At 35.8% G+C, this 16,827-nt stretch overlaps 1 protein-coding gene across 1 annotated transcript; it reads right to left on the bottom strand.

Moving 5' to 3' along the window:
• Positions 1 to 5,210: 5,210 nt before the first annotated feature.
• Positions 5,211 to 6,146, bottom strand: LOC126070472 (olfactory receptor 14I1-like). Its single transcript, XM_049874671.1, has one exon. It carries the CDS (start codon positions 6,144 to 6,146, stop codon positions 5,211 to 5,213), a length of 936 nt encoding a protein of 311 aa, XP_049730628.1.
• Positions 6,147 to 16,827: the final 10,681 nt, after the last annotated feature.

Below are 16,827 nucleotides of genomic sequence, written 5' to 3'. Positions count from 1 at the left end.
TATACAATGCAATATTTTTCAGCGATAATAAAGAATGGGGCATGAAGCCACAAAAGAAAATGGAGAAACCTGAACTGCATATTGCTAAGTGAAAGAAACAAGCCTGAAAAAGCTATATACTGTAAGATTCCAATGATATGACAATCTGGAAAAAGCAAAACTATAGAGAGAATGGAAAGATGATCGATTGGCAGGGGTTTAGGAGGAAAGGATAAGGGATGATTAGGTGGAGCACAGGAAATTTTTAGGGCAGTGAAACTATTCTGTATGATACTGTAAAGGTGGATGTATGACTTTATGCATTTGTCAAGACACATAGGTCTGAACAAGCAGGGAATCCTAATTTCAAAGTGAGTTTAGTTAACAATAATATCTCAGTAATGGTTCATCAATTGTAACAAAGATACCATGCTAATGCAAGATATTACTAATAGAGGAAACTGTTAATAGGGGATAATGGGGTGAAATGGGGACTCTGTATTATCTGCTCAATTTTTTATACTCCAGTCTTTTTTGAGCAGGGTATTATTCAGTTTCCAAGTGTTTGATTTCTTTTCCCTGCTTTTTCTGTTATTGATTTCCACTTTTATGGCCTTATGGTCAGAGAAGATGCTTTGTAGTATTTCAATGTTTTGGATTCTGCTAAGGCTCGCTTTATTACCTAATATGTGGTCTATTCTAGAGAATGTTCCATGTGCACTAGAAAAGAAAGAATACCTGGTTGCTGTTGGATGGAGTGTTCTGTATATGTCTGTGAGGTCAAGTTGGTTGATTGCGGCATTTACATCTTCTGTGTCTTTATTGAGCTTCTTTCTGTCCTTCACCGAAAGTGGTGTGTTGAAGTCTCCTACTATTCTTGTGGAGCTATCTCACTTCTCAGAGAAATGCTGATAGTTTGTTTTATGTATCTTGCAGCCCTGTCATTTGGTGCATAAATATTTAATATGGTTGTATCTTCTTGGTATATTGTCCCTTTAATCATTATATAGTGTCTTTCCTTACCCTTTATGATGGATTTAACTTTAAAGTTTATTTGTCAGAAATGAATATTTTACTCCTGCTCTTTTTTGCTTATGGTTTGCTTGATATATTTTTTTCCATCCTTTGAGTTTTAGTTTGTGTCTCTAAGGTGTGTCTCTTGTAGGCAGCATATAGACGGATTGTATTTTTTAATCCATTCTGCCACTCTCTGTCTCTTTATTGGTGCATATAGTCCATTTACATTCAGCATAATTATGGATAGGTATGAATTTTTTTTTATGAATTTAGTGCTATCATTTTGATGTCTTTTTTGTGTGTTGTTGACAGTTACTTTTTCCCACTTAATTTTATGTGCAGAGTAGATTATCTTTATATATTGTCCTTTCCTGGTATTTGTTGTTGTTGATTTTGTTTCTGCTGAGTCTGTATTTTTCCCTTGTATTTTATTTTGATGAGTAGGATAGTTTGTCTCTTTTGTGGTTACCTTATTATTTGCCCCTATTTTTCTGAATCTTAAGCTAACTTTTATTTTCTGTATCACCGTATCTTCCTCTCCATATGGAAGGTGAATGATTACATTTCTTAGTCCCTCTTTATTATTTTAATGTTGTTTTCTTTTACATAATAACATTGCTGTTACCCTGTTTTGAGCTTTTTTTATTATTATTCTTGCTTTGTTTTTTTGGATTTCCCTGTCTGGGTTGACTTCTGGTTGCTCTACACAGTGTTCTAGTCTTGGGTTGATATATTATTGATTTTCTAACCAAAGAACTCCCTTTAGTATTTCTTGTAGTTTTGGCTTGGTTTGTACAAATTCCCTAAATTTCTGTTTATCTGGAAATGTCTTAATTTCACCTTCATATTTAAGAGACAGTTTTGCCGGATATATGATTCTTGGAGGGCAATGTTTTTCCCTCAGTTTTTTAAATAAGTCATCCCGCTACCTTCTTGCCTTCGTGGTTTCTGCCAAGTAATCCAAGCTTATTCTTACTGGCTCTCCTTTGTAGGTGACTTTTCATTTATCCCTCGCTGCTCTTAAAATTCTCTCTTTATCTTTGGTTTTGGGAAGCTTGATTATAATATATCTTGGTGACTTTCTTTTAACATCTACCTTATGTGGAGTTCGATGAGCATCTTGGATAGATAACTTCTCATCTTTCACGATATCAGGGAAGTTTTCTGCCAACAAATCTTCAACAACTCTCTCAGTATTTTCTGTTATCCCTCCCTGTTCTGGTACTCCAATCACTTGTAGGTTATTTCTCTTGATAGAGTCCCACATGATTCTTAAGGGTTCTTCATTTTTTTAATTCTTTTTTCTGACTTTTATTCAAATATATTAGTGCCAGGTGCTTTATCTTCAAGTTCAGAAATTCTAGCTTCTACTTGCTTAATTCTGCTTCTCTGACTTTCTACTGAGTTGTCTACTCCTGTAATTATATTGTTAATCTTCTGAATTTCTGATTTCTGTCTGTCTAAGGATTTTTCCAGCTTATTAAATTTTTCATTATGTTTCTGAATAATCTTTCTAATTTCCTCAATTGCTTTATCCGTGTGTTCCTTGGCTTTTTCTGCATATTGCCTCATTTCCTTCCAGATGTCTTGAAGGGTTCTGTATATTAATCTTTTGTATTCTGCCTCTGGTAATTCCAGGAATGCACTTTCATCTAGAAGATCCCTAGATTCTTTATTTTGAGAACTTGTTGAGGTGATCATGGTCTGTTTCTTTATGTGATTTGATATTGACTGTTGTCTCTGAGCCATCTATAATTTATTGTATTAGTTCATGCTTGCTTACTGTGTCATAGCTTCTTTCTTTGTTTTATTTTGATATGCCCAAATGGGTTGCTTGGGTGAGCTAGCTTGATTATTTTCACCTTTGGAGATCTGACATCCTGTCCCCAGATGGCTAGAGCTCTTACCAGGTATATCAGTCTAGGAGTCCATTCACTTTTCTTCTTGTATGAATTCAGCTCAGGTTTCCAGGTAGCTGATCATTAAGTGTGTGGTATAGGCTCTGTGTTACAGTCTTAGAGGGGCAGGGATGATTGGTATATGTATCCGTATCTGATAGCAGCAGGGCGTCACACTCTGAACAAGGCAGGGGCTGAGAACCGACCTCCGGGTGTGTCTGAGGAAAGTGCATCCCTGTTCCCGAGAGTGTGCAGGTGGGTGGGTTCTGCAGATGGACCATGGGCATCCAATGTTTTTAGTTGTAAGGACTGGGAGGTACCAGTTATCCTTGAACCCCTGTTGCATGTGGCTGGGTGACCTGAGTGGAGCTACCAGCCCTTAGGCCCCTGATGTGGGTAGGTGAGGACCCTGTTTAATAGGCAAAGAAATGTCAAACATCAAACATCCACCTCTCCACCGCACAGCTGAAATGGTTGGAGTCTGCCAACAAGGGCCTATTTCAGTAGAAATAGGCCCACACAGATCCATGCAGAGGGGAAAGGTGCCGAAAGTCCATGGACCATTTATGGCTGGACAGGAGCCGCTTCTGTCCTAATCTCCCCCGGTTAGTAGAGCTGGCAAATTTTCTTTTCCCCAAATTGCAAATTTTTTCCCTTCTCCAAGGCTGGGAGGATGGCTCTAGGTGCTCAACAGTGCCTGTTTCAGGCCCAGGGAATTCAGCCACTGAGGCCAGTTTGGGGGTGGGAGGGCACGGTAAAATATACACAAGTACTTGTCTTTTGCCGACAGCACCATTCTTCTCTGGTTCTGGAGGTGTGAGTAGGCTGCGTGGCTGGTTGCTTCTCCCTGAGAAAATTGCAGGTGAAGGCTAGTACCAGCCTGCAGCCACCACTCCAGGAATGGTGCCTGAGGGCTCCCCACGATTCAGGTCTGGTAACTCCTCTCCGCTTCTGAACCATTTCTTCCTCCACCTGCCCCGCTGTTCATTTTCTAAGCTTGCCTTTGATACTCAGGGCTCCTAGTTTGTCATAAATACACCTGTTTAACTTGTTTTTTCGTCTTTTTTGTAAAGAGGGCTCGCTGGAAGCATCTGCCTATTCCACCGTCTTGGCTCTGCCTCTGCTAAATTTTTTGTAAACCTAAAACTTTACTAAAATATAAGGTCTATGAATTAAAAACAAAAAACAAAAACCTTTGTTTATATTTTGCCAAATGCAGGCTTAATTTCGTGATATTTTGTCGACCTTAACACCTAATGAGTTTTTAGTCATGCCAAGATCTTTCCATCAATAGAGTTTAAAATGCAATTTTCCTCATTATTTCATCTAGTACTTCAGAGATTTGTTTTGAACTAATTTTTTTTTTTTTGGTTTATTTTTATTTTGTATTTTTACATATATCTTTAAATTACCCAGGAAGCTTCTTTCTTTGCAGAACTTAACCTGATCTTCCCACATTGGTATCTCTTTGGAGCTTCCCCTCTCTATTTAGAGAATTGCCATGGAAAACTCAGCAACAAAAAGTAACAACATGGATGATTGTCAAACACCTTTTGCTAAGTGAAACAGCCAGCCTCGAGGAAAAAAAAAAAAAAAACCCAAAAGAGACTATATATTATTTACTTCCATTTATATGACATTCTGGAAAAGGCAAACTATAGAGACAGAAAACTGGTCAGAGATTGACAGGGCTTATAGTCAAGGAAGAGACTGACTACAGATGTGCAGCATGAAGGAATTTTTTTGGGGTGACACAACTGTTGTGTATCTAGACTGTGACAGTGGTTAAATTACTCCATTACTTTGTAAAAATTCATAGAACTGTACATCAGAAAGTGAATTTTACTGCATACAAATTAAAAAAATAAATGCGTAAAAATGTTTAAATATATTTCTGTGAAAATATCAATAAGTAGCCAAATGGTTTGGAAAACCTGATCAATGAAGTATGTGAAAACACAAAATTTTAAAGTATTAGAAGTAAAGTTGTGGGCATAACTTCAGAAACTAAAACATTCAGAAATCCAGAAAAAAATGGATTATTTTCTATGAAAATACAAATTTAAACATGTGCCTAATAGAAGTTCAGAAAAAGCAAATAAAGTAATTATCATTAAAAAGAAGAGGAAAATTTCATCAGCATCTTTAAAAATAGCTTACTGGCCCAAATTTATGAATGTGGTCTATCATAGTATGAATAGATAATTATCTAATTGGTTTTGGAGATTCAAAAAGGTAGAGAATTTCAAAACAACTCTTTGTATGTAGAAGAACTGTTGATACAGATCTTGTACTGGTAAAGCCCAGAAGACGTTTCTACTTTTGCAGAGGATATATCTTTCCAAATAGTCTCCACATAGATGCTTTGATCTTCTTATTTCTAAGACTATATATGATAGGATTCAGGAAGGGGGGCAAAACAGTATATGCTGTAGCAATCACCAAATCTTGAATAGATGAAGTTTTGTCACTTGGTCCCAAGGCAGCAAAGAGCCCTGTGGTGAGGAAGAGCACGGTGACAATTAGCTGTGGGGAGCAGGTGGAGAAGGCTTTTGCTCGACTCTCTACTGAAGGGATCCTGAACACTGTTGAGAAGATCTGGTAATACGAGATGATCATAAGAACAAAGCATCCCATGACCAAGCATGAGCTCAGTGCCAGAGTCACAAACTCAACAGAGAAAATCTCACAGGAAACGAGGGCCAGCACATGAGGGATGTCACAGAAAAATTGGTGGATTCTGTTGGATCTTGAAATGGGCTCCCAAAACATGTTGCCAGTGTGGACTGCAGCATAAGAAAAACAAATTAGCCAGGCTATGGCTGCCATCTGGTGGCATTTTCCTGATGTCATCATGGCTCCATATTGGAGGGGTTGGCAAATGGCAACGTAGCGGTCATAGGACATGACGGTGAGAAAGGCTAGCTCAGCAGATGCAAAAGCAAAGAAAAAATAGACTTGGGCCACACAGCCAAGAGAAGAGATGGAGTTGTTGTGCACCAGTGAGCTGTGGATGGACTTAGGCACGGTGACTGAGATGTAGCACAAATCCAAAAAGGAGAGGTTCTTCAAGAAGAAGTACATGGGTGTGTGAAGACACTGATCGAGAGTAATGACCATCATAAAGAGAAGATTCCCCAATAGTGTTACCAGGTAAATCAACAGAAAAAGCCCAGCATACAATATCTGGAGCTCCCATATATCAGAAAATCCTGTGAGCAGGAATTCTGTTACTTTTGTGAGATTGTCCATTTGGCAGGGAAATCTGTGTCCTGATTGTTGAAGAAAAAAAAAAAGCGCCAATTAAAATGAGATAAAGAAATCAACAAAACATTTTACTAGCACAATGTTGTTGAAATCATTTTCAGCTTAATTAAATTAGGACTCCACTGTATATCTTCTACACTGCTGAAGCAAATGGGATGGTGGTGAATAGGTTTTATAAGATGGAAGTATTCAGAAAGGGATATTTCGAGGTCTTTTAAAGTTAAATAACTTCAAAGAGTTTCTGACCAGCACTATATATCTACTATGCAGTATTTTTTGAAGTGTGAAGCTAAGAACTTTTTCATCAAATCATCTAGAGTGCTTGATTAAAACATGGAGTCTTAAGTTCCAAGACACATCTACTAAATTAGAACTTGTGGAATGATATCAAGAATTTGCCTTTTATCTAAATTACTGTTTTTTTTTTTAATACAAAAGTTTGGAATTATCACTGGTTACATGTCTTGGTAGCCCCACATAGCTCTCTGCTCAATAACTTTTGTGGTAAGCCACTTTAAAATGTGGACTTACCTATTTAGAGCATGGAAAGAATAAGGGTTATGATTTTAAAATTAATTCTGAATTGTTCTGGACAGCATAAGGATATTTGTTTTGCATAGCTGCACAAGGCACAGCAATAGTCACAATAACACCACAGCTCTTGTGCAGCACCTTCTCCATGTCACACGCTGTTCTCTGCACTGCGCATAGCTTAACTCATCTAATATTCACATTGGCACTATGAGGTAAGACCTGTTCCTATTATTCCCATTTTAGATAGAAATTGAGGCATAAACAAGATGAATTAAATTGTCCAAGGTCACTCAAAATGCACAAGTCTGAGCTGACATTCAAATCACAGCAATTAATCTCCAGGGTCAGTGTTCCCAACCTCTTCATTCTACTATTTTTTTCAATTGGTAGTAATTTTAACCAAAGTAACTTCATGAAAATAAAGGAATATTTTGTATATATTTACTGATGATTGTCATATGTTTGTCTTCAAAAGTAGTGTCTTAATGCTTAAAAACATAGATGCTTGCTTGTCTGCATCAAAGTCTATATGTTAATATCCATAAGTAGTATACTGTGTTCTTCTGAATTGCATGTTAGATTCTTTCTACATGACTCCAAAATATTCAAAACAATTTATTAAGTTGTTCCAAATTAGCAACAGCTTCAAATAAACCATTTAAAACCAGCCTACTGATCATCTCTTTTAAATGAGCCTTGTTTAGTTACCTCATCCCAGTAGTGATTACAAACTATAAAGCACGTAAGTGCTTTGTGACTAGGTGAATATGAAATGTTACTATCATTAATTATAAGAAAGGTAGAGCCTCTGATTTTGTAATAAATTTTGAAGATAATCTTCATGTCAAAGGTTGGAAGAAAATAGTCAGTTTGAAATGGTTTGCTGTCATTAAGACAAGTTATTAAAAAGAATAGTGTCCCACACAAAGTCATATAAGTAATAAATTTTGTAATGTAAATCACAAAGGATTATTACCCTTCATTAATAATGAATGACAAAAACAAATCAATGCAACACAAAATTATGAGCAAAGTGTATGCACAAGTGGTCTGTAGAACAAGAAAACTAATGACCAGCCACCAATTCAAAAACATGTCCAAACTTATCAGTCATGGAAACACCAGTTAAATCATTAAAAGATGCCATTTTGCACTCACTCATACAGAATGGAACACTCTGCAGTAGTTAAACTGAATGCAATAGTTCTACATATATCAATATGGAAAATCCCAGTATAATTTTGAACAACAATAAAAAGAAAACAAGCTGCAAAACATTACCTAGAATGTGTTTCCAATTACATGATATTTAAACATTCAAAAGAACACAGCATACTATTTGTGTATACACACATACATAAGAATAGTATAAAACAGTCACACACATTGCCAATTAAAGAACTTGGGATGGGGGAAAGTAATGAGAATAAGGTAAAATAAAAATTTAACACAAACTATCTCTGAAATACTTTATTGTTTAAAATTGTTACAGCAAACAATAAAATATTTATGTGATAAAACTAAGTAGTAGTTACAAACAACAGTTTGTTTTATCATTCTTCTGGGAGATTTGTGATTTTTTATAATTTTTTGAGTATTGTATATGTTACAGTTCCCTGGGTGGTGCAAAGAGTTTGTGCTTGACTACTGACATACAGTGGTTCAAATCCATCCACCAGCACTTCGGAAGAAAGGTCTGGTGATGTGCTTCCATAAAGATTATAGCAAAAAAAATCCTATGCAGGACACCTCTACTCTGAAACACATGGGGTCACCACAAGTAGGAATTAACTTGAAGGCAGTGGGTTTTAGGTTTTACATATTGATGTCAAAGAAGTGATTGGAGTTTTTTTTGTGTATTATAAATTGGTTTCTACATTTAAATTACCTTTAAAATTCACTGAAGTGAGGATAAACTGGCTTTTTTGGCAGTATGGATCCCATAAGATACCCTGATAATAAGCACTATAAGAATCTCAGAAAATATGGAAATTATTAAGATATCATAAAAGAAGGAATGTGTACGCAGGGGTTTGTTACATTATCTTCTATTACTTTCCACGTATTTGTGATGTTCACGATAAAAAATTTTAAGCAATGCATAGTAATTTTTAAACCAACTGAAGTTTTATGCTGCCCTTTATTGTCTATAGAATTTAGTGAAACAAGTAGTAAAATTCTTGTTTTAGTGGGTTTTAGTTACAAGGATCTCAACCAAAGAACAGGGACTGGTAGTTCATTCCTGACACAGTGCAAAAGGCCCCCCCACCACCAAGATGAATCAAAAAGATTCAATTAACTTGCTTGCAATAGACATAAAATTCAGCATAACAGCCACACAGCAGATTCTTCATAATCTATTACTTAGAGGATGATAAAAATAGTCATATTTCCTCAATACTAATAGCCACACTTTCATGCTTTGAAAGAAAAAAAAAAACATTGTACAGTTCATATAAATCGTAAGTTTGCTTTTTTATTGAAAAGCTATTAGTAAATCAGTAATTTTCTTTGTACTGCAGGCAATTTAGAATTGAGGATATATAATAAAATTTATAGATTTATATATAGGTACACATATATAAATTTATAAAATTTATTACCAATATATAATACAAATATATGCTATGTACACACACACACACACACAACTTTCATATTTCCTTAGCAGGCAATAAATCTCTGGTTGATTATTAATTCAACAAATGTTTGGTATTTACATCTACAAAAAAAGCAAAATTTCCCTTCATAAACATACTAACATCACTAAATGCTAGATACAAATTTTAAATGAATTGGTTTTTACTATAAACTGTATTAAATAAAATATGTAATAAAATTATCCTGCTTCTGAGTGCATCTATTTAAATTCCCACATCATCTGAGGAACAAATGGATTGGACTGTAAATTCTCTTCAGGCCAGGAATAAAATCGGCTTGTGATTTCACACACCTGAATGTAAATCAGCTAAGGTGTCCAGGGTGTTACATAAGTGTACCTCAGTCACTCCATCTCCTTGCTGAGTGGAGAGTGTTAGGGTCAGAGAGGGACTAACTACCCGACAGGACTTGGGGATATGCAGAGAGAAAGGGAGTAAGGGCGTTCTCATCTCAGCTGGGCACCGCTGTGGTCATAAAGACTGCCCAAGGCCAAAGTATCAGGCATACACCTGATTTTTGTGGAGTAAATACATGCTCTAGAGCAGTTTTAGGTCGTTCACCATATCCCATCTTTTCTGGGATTACAATGACCTCCAAGAAGGCAACATCTTAGCCAGGGTGTTGCTTCAAAGTGTCACAGGCAGAAAGGAACCTCTGTACTTTTTCTGTTACCTAGGGTCATTTTTCTCCCTTACGCCTACATAACTCAAGTATCATTTGACCACAATAAGACTAACTTAACTCCAAATTCACCTCATGCATACACCAAAACATTTCACTCAAAAGACTGGTAGAATAATTTCATAAAATTAATAAACCAACGTATAGACCTGAGGTCTAATTATGTCCTGACATGGCCTAGCTGTTTGAAATTAGGGAAATTACAAATAAATTTGAATTTCCATTTTTCCCAGGTGTAAATGACACTCAAGGAGATGTCTTCTGCTCCCCTACCAGCTCTGACAACATTTAAATATAATCTGCAGAGAAGCCTCCTTAGACCTATCACTGCAGTGTCTCTGGGTGGCTCTGATCCCTATATGGAGTTGTCCCTCATTCCATTTTTTTAAGGAATGGAGGTCAATGCTAGGGACCAAAACCATACATGTACCCTGAGCAGTTTCCTTTTCCCAACCCGATTAAATAGATAAAAATCCTAGTAAACAGTATATGCTAAATTAGTTTGCTTGTTCCTACAATATATATTTACAAAACATAATTACTAAGAGAACAATCAAATTAATTTTTAAAAATACGTCTGTCTTGAAGTGTGTTTTTTTTCCACACAAATATCCATTGGTTGAAATGATTGAGCACATATATTTCATCCACATAAATTCAGTTTCCATAAGGGTTAAAAAAGCTGGGAAGTACATGAATAGTAATACCTTGATGAAAGGACATCTTGCTTCTCAATATGTATGTGGTTTCTGGAATAATGATGAAAAGACAATAATTCTGATTGCCTCTGCTTTCATCAAAAGAAACTGCCCAATTTAATGTGCAAGCTCAGGGATGAAGAAAATTGACATACAATTTATCAAGGAGAAAATCTTCGTTGCCAGGTGTCTATAGAGATTGGGCCCTCAGAGTATGGAATGGATCGGCTTCCAGAGAAAACCCTGGGGGACATTGGTCTCAATTGGATGCAAACCCTTCTCCAGGTTAAGTGGGATAATACCTGCTGGAAAGAATCCAGGGTATGGAATAGATGGTAATAGAATTTAAATTCTATGAGAAAAAAGTTGAACATGAGAGATACATAGATTTTCATTAAGAGAGTGAAGAAAAATCAAGTGAAGAAGAGAAAAATCGAAAGATTCATAATTTCACATTTTACAAAAAATCTTTGATAATGTTAAAAACTCCAATAAAAGCATATGATGAGATGATTCCTTGCTTTACTTCATCATTAGGCAATTTCTCTGCCTAGCCGCCATGCCATCTCAAAAACAGATAAGCACATATCCAATTGACTTCACAGTTATATCATCCTATTTTTATGTTGAACCCTAATTATCAGAAAATAATATATTAGCTTAATCAACTAAATTATTATGCTCCTCATTTCCCCCAAATCTACTGGTCCCATACCAGTAATAGAACAAAAGAAAGGCATGGTAATTAAAGTTTTTCAGATCAGTGGGGAAGTCAATCATAACTATATGAAATATATATTTTATCACCCCACTTTTCAGGTGAGGAAATGGAGGCAGAAGAGACATTTTATGAAATAATCAGTATCATACAACTTATACAATTAACAAGTGATAGTGTCAGACCTCAAGCCTAGACCTTCTGGCCTCAGGAACCAGTGAACTGTGTGTCTTTCTGCACTAATTATTATCACTCTTATAGCACATGGTATTTGATACACCATCCAAAACAGACATGTGAAAGTTATAAGCACTATGGACATTGGAAAGAGGAGACTTCAGTGATCCATTATGTGTGAAATTATAGTTTACTTGTTAACAAGACAACTGAAAAACAAACAAACAACAACAACAAAAAAGAATGAATTCAGCCAAGTGTCTGGGTACAAATTACTAGAAAGAAATAAACAATGCTTACATGTACAAAAAAATGTTTAGAAGATATATTTACAAGTATCACAATTGCAAGAGAAACAAAATATAAAATGTGTAAGAATTAAATTAACAATAAATGTGCAAAGTCATTAAAATGCTAGTGGAGGGGCAAAAGCTGACTTTAAAATATTTGAAAGTCTTGGAATGAGCTAGGATGAGATGGCAGTCTCCACAATGTGTCAATGTTGTGCTAGCTTGAAAAAAAATAATTTGGAAGTTCCTATTTGGATGACTGGATTTAGTTAAAATAGATTTTTAGAATGGAATTAATTGTTTCTTAAATGCTTATAAAATTTTCTAAGATAGCTGCCTATTTAGTGATATTTTGAAGATTTCTGTCTGCTCAGGAAAATTGGGATCATGGCAACAGGTTAGGTAGGACTCAATGCCCTGTTCTTAATGGGTATGAGAAAATGAGAGTCCCTGGTGAGGAAAAAGGAGTATAGGTGAGGTAATGTAAGAAAAAAATCAACACTTATTTTTGGAAAACATATAACGATACAAAACTGACAACTATGCTGTCTTCAAGGACCTAGGGAGACTGTAATTTTATCTCTGGAGGATGGCATGAAGAATTTATATAACCATAATCTTTTCTTTGGTAGTATATTCTGTAGAATTTGTGAGAAAAAATTGGGAAAGTCAAGTGAATTATATGTTATAACTCTGTAATCAGAGTATAATATAAATTTTGTACTAGAAGCAAAATTAATTAGTATAATATTGGGTTCAAATGTCTCCTATGTTATTCCAAATGGAACATCCAAATGGAACATCAGTCCTCACCATAAACGACATCAAAAAAAAAAAAAGGCTGTAACGGCGTTGAATCCCAAACAATAGCTAATGTGGTCAGCATAGAAAAAAACAGGGCAGAAAGGAGACTAGAGTTAAAGAGGAAAGATCATTACCAACTTTTAATCATTTGATTAAACCTGTTGCCATCAAGTCAATTTCGACTCATCGCAACCCTATTACAATACATAACAGAGGTTACAACTTTGGAAGAGGAGAAGGAAATAATACATTTTAAGTCAATACAAAGTACAGCCAAAGGGGTAGTTTTATTAGTAGTAGAGTTCAATATTTTTGTAGATACTATATTTATTCCTCATGTCATAACTAGCATTTATATACATAATTGTGAAAAAAGAAATCTCACATTTCTCCTGCAAATTCTCCAAATTCAGGATTCTCCAGGGGAAGGTTTTCTCTCTGTTGGCTCTCGGGGAAGGTCCTTGTCATCAGTCTTCCCTGGTCAAGGAAATTCTCATTGCAAGGACCCAGAGTAAAAAGGACGCTCTGCTCCCCGCACTGCTTTCTTGGTGGTATGAGGTCCCCATGTCTCTGTGCCTGCTTCTCTCTTTTATTTCTGAAGAGACTGGTTTAAAACACAACCTAATCTTGTAGATAGAGTCCTGCCTTATTAACATAGCTGCCTCCATTCCTGTCTCATTAACATCATAGAGATAGGATTACAACACATAGAAAAACCACAACAGATGACAAAATGGTGGAAAATCACACAATACTGGGAATCATGGCCTAGCCAAATTGATACACATTTTTGGGGACACAGTTCAACCCATAACAATGGGTATATAGAGTATGACATTAATAGATAAATAGATATACCTCAGATGGAAACAAACATAGGATGAAGAACACCCACTATATAGCTCTGGTAGCCACCAGCCACTCTATCATACTTGAAGATGATCTTTCCCCCTCCTGTTTTAAACTTTCAGAATCATTCTGTTTTAGGCATATCTGTTCTATACAGAATATAGTAGTGTTTTGATTTTTCACGTTTTTTTTTTTTTTTTTTAAGAAAGTAGTATTTACTGAGTGTTTGCTGGTCACACATGGAGTATGATGGGTGATAGAAAAAGATATAAAAATATGATGCTTGAAAGGGGAATGGTATAGTTGGCCTCTGTGCTCTCAAAATTATTTGTTCATAGTTGTGGCTGACACATTGTGCACCATAAATCTTTGTTGAACAGATGAATGAATGAGTATTATAATCATAAAATAAAATTTTCTAGTTTTTATGTGATTTTCTCTGCTAGATGGTTAACTCTTGGAAGTCAGGGACTATGTTTCACTTATGTTTGCTAACATAACCTGGAATGTGTTTTGAACAAATTGAGGTGAAAGCAATACACATAGGTTCACACACGTGTACTCTACACTTTGTTTTGTTTCCCAAGATTTTTTTCTCCTAGTAGGAAATCAAGTGAAAACTTCAGTTCTTGTTATTCTGTTTTGTTTGTTTTTACTGTGTTAAAATATATGTAACAAAACATTTGCTACTTCAACCATTTTCACTTGTACAACTCAATGACATTAATTATGCTCACCATATTGTGCAACCATCACCATTATCTGTTTCCACATTTTTCATTATCCTTAACGGAACTCATTGCCCCTCACCTAACTGGTTTTCTATGAATAAATGCAACCCATAAATTATTATTGATATAAAGTTATGTTTGTTCTTAGTTATGAAACTCTTATGAATTCTTTATACTTTTGTGACTCGGGTGAGTTATTTTATGTCCCCATTTTATTTTTTAATGTTATTTTTATTTTCCTTGTGTGATAATTTGAATTGAAATGAGGACAAAGTGATAAAGTAAATCATAATAGCCACTGAGAGAATATCAACAGGTTAAAGTTCTGACTGAAGTTTTCTGTGTTGGCAAATGGAAAGAGCCCTGCCTGAGACTGACAAACTTGGCTCCCTGAGGGGCCAAGAGGAAAAATATTTCCAGAGTTCTAGCTATAGTCAAGATTAATCAGAATTATTCTGTAGATGATACTACTCTTTCTCTCCTTAAATAATTTCCTGCATCTAATCAGCATTGTCTCTGTCCCACTGGGCTCTTTTCTGGGCTCCAAAAAGCCTATTTTTACATTCAATTTCCAACTCATGTTTCTATTTCTTAACTCTATAATAATTTCCTGCCACATAAATTGGAAGGGATACCATAAAGTTTGAATCCCTCGTCTTGGGAACAGTGTTGATTGAGGGCAGGAGAAGTTTATTAACTTTTGTCACCCTTTTTCTCTTGGTCTTACCATTTAGACATCTGACCTAATTTTCATTCCCAAGGATATTTTTCTCCCATATTAGGGAAAGTGATCCTGAGAAAAATTATTAGAAGAATAAAACCTGGGAGGAGTGCTCAAGTTTATAGTCCATCCAAGAGTTGTCTGATTTTCTAATATTATATTCTGATGATCAACATCTATACAACTCAATAGGTGTAATAAGTTTAAGTTGGAATTTTCATAACACCTTCAAGAGACAGGTGTTGAACATGTAGCCATGGCTGGCTTGAGCGGTAGAAAAGGAAAGAGCAAGAGCTTCTCCTTACCTAGTCATTGTGTAGCCTGCCTTTATTACATTTTCTTCTGTGTTTGACCATTATATTCAAAGTGTTCCAAGTGTGTTGTTTTGCTATTGTTCTTTGACCTGAGACTTTTTTTTTTTGCCTAAGCACTTGGAAGTATAATACCCCTAGGCAAAATGCAAACACATTTTTTTTTTAAATTTCATGAGGTCAGGATCAACCCTCTCGTTTACTCATTTCATAGGCATTTAATGGTGATTTGATAATGTATTGACATGCGCCTCTTGAAATTTTACTTCCTCTCTTTGTTCATGAGAAATGTTGTAGACAAAATAAATGGCATAGAAATCATATTTATGTACTTATAACTTAATTAAATTTATTTTACAATGACCATGAACCTATTAAACCAGTTATATTTCTCTGAGTGTATGGACCAGTTGGGCTAATCCAGTAATACATCTGCTCAGTGGTAATGCTGACTCCTGGGTCCACCAGTTTAACAGGCCATGTGATCTAGGAACCAAAGTGATCAGCTGCTTGCTGGCTGTATAGACACGTTCTTAGATCAAATTTCCTGTGGCTGAATAGACACGATTTTTTCTTCCTTTAGGAAATGTATGGAATGGTGGTAAGCAATAAAGAAGAATATGGTAAATCACTAAAAGAAAATACTTACTGGAAATATGTATAAATTGAGAAAAAGTAGATGAAGAAATGCAATTAGTAGTGTAATCACTAGTTTAACTGGTGACATGATTTCACTTTAATGGTATTTTATGAGGTAACCTCAGAAAAGGGGGAAAATATGGGACAGGTAAGGTTCTTTTCTCCATTATGTCCCAGGGTCAAATGACTTAGAGACTGTAAGATAAACACTCTCAGTTCCTAAGAAATCGTATCTGTAAAATTGTCTTCCATTCCATCTAGAGGCAGATTGTCAACTCACACGTCTGTGATGACATTCCAACCCTTAGGATTTTCTGAGCTTTGATTACGGTAGTTCTCTCAGGCATGCGTGTGTGTACGGTGTGTGTGTGTGCGCACGCATGTGTTGTGTGTTTAATTATGCAATTTCTGTTTGTATTTACGCTTTTTCCTAAGAGTTGCTTAATGGATATTTCTTAAAATTTTCATGTGGAAGGACTTTTTTTTTTTTTTTTTTAATATAGCAGTCCTCTAATAAATTTGTAGGATGGTAAGTCAGGAGTGATGTGGGAAAGAAGGGTCAGTGAAAAGTAACTAGGTTTATTATACTCATAGTTACCAGACACGGGGAGGCACAGCACACCAATACACAAGGCCACAGAGGGGTTTGCAGCTGGGGAAAAGATAACAACAAGCTGGAATTATAGGAAAGAGCTTATGTATGGCAAGCAGGGAGGGGTTAGCTAGGGTGCACAGGCTTCCTGGGAATTGGGCATTTTGAATAATTCTGCAGACTCGGAGGGTATAGGAGATGCCCCTAGTTGTTGGATAACTGGCCTCAGGGGAATTAAGGCAGTGCTACTGGCCTAGAAG

This window comes from Elephas maximus, chromosome 2, assembly GCF_024166365.1.
Source record: "Elephas maximus indicus isolate mEleMax1 chromosome 2, mEleMax1 primary haplotype, whole genome shotgun sequence".
NCBI classification, from domain to species: Eukaryota; Metazoa; Chordata; class Mammalia; order Proboscidea; family Elephantidae; genus Elephas; species Elephas maximus.
Note: the sequence above shows the minus strand (reverse complement) of the source record. Positions and strands in the feature narration are given on the sequence as shown.

Bases quoted from the DNA above. Each gene is read 5' to 3' on its own strand.
- LOC126070472 (XM_049874671.1), bottom strand. From the start codon at position 6,146: ATGGACAATCTCACAAAAGTAACAGAATTCCTGCTCACAGGATTTTCT.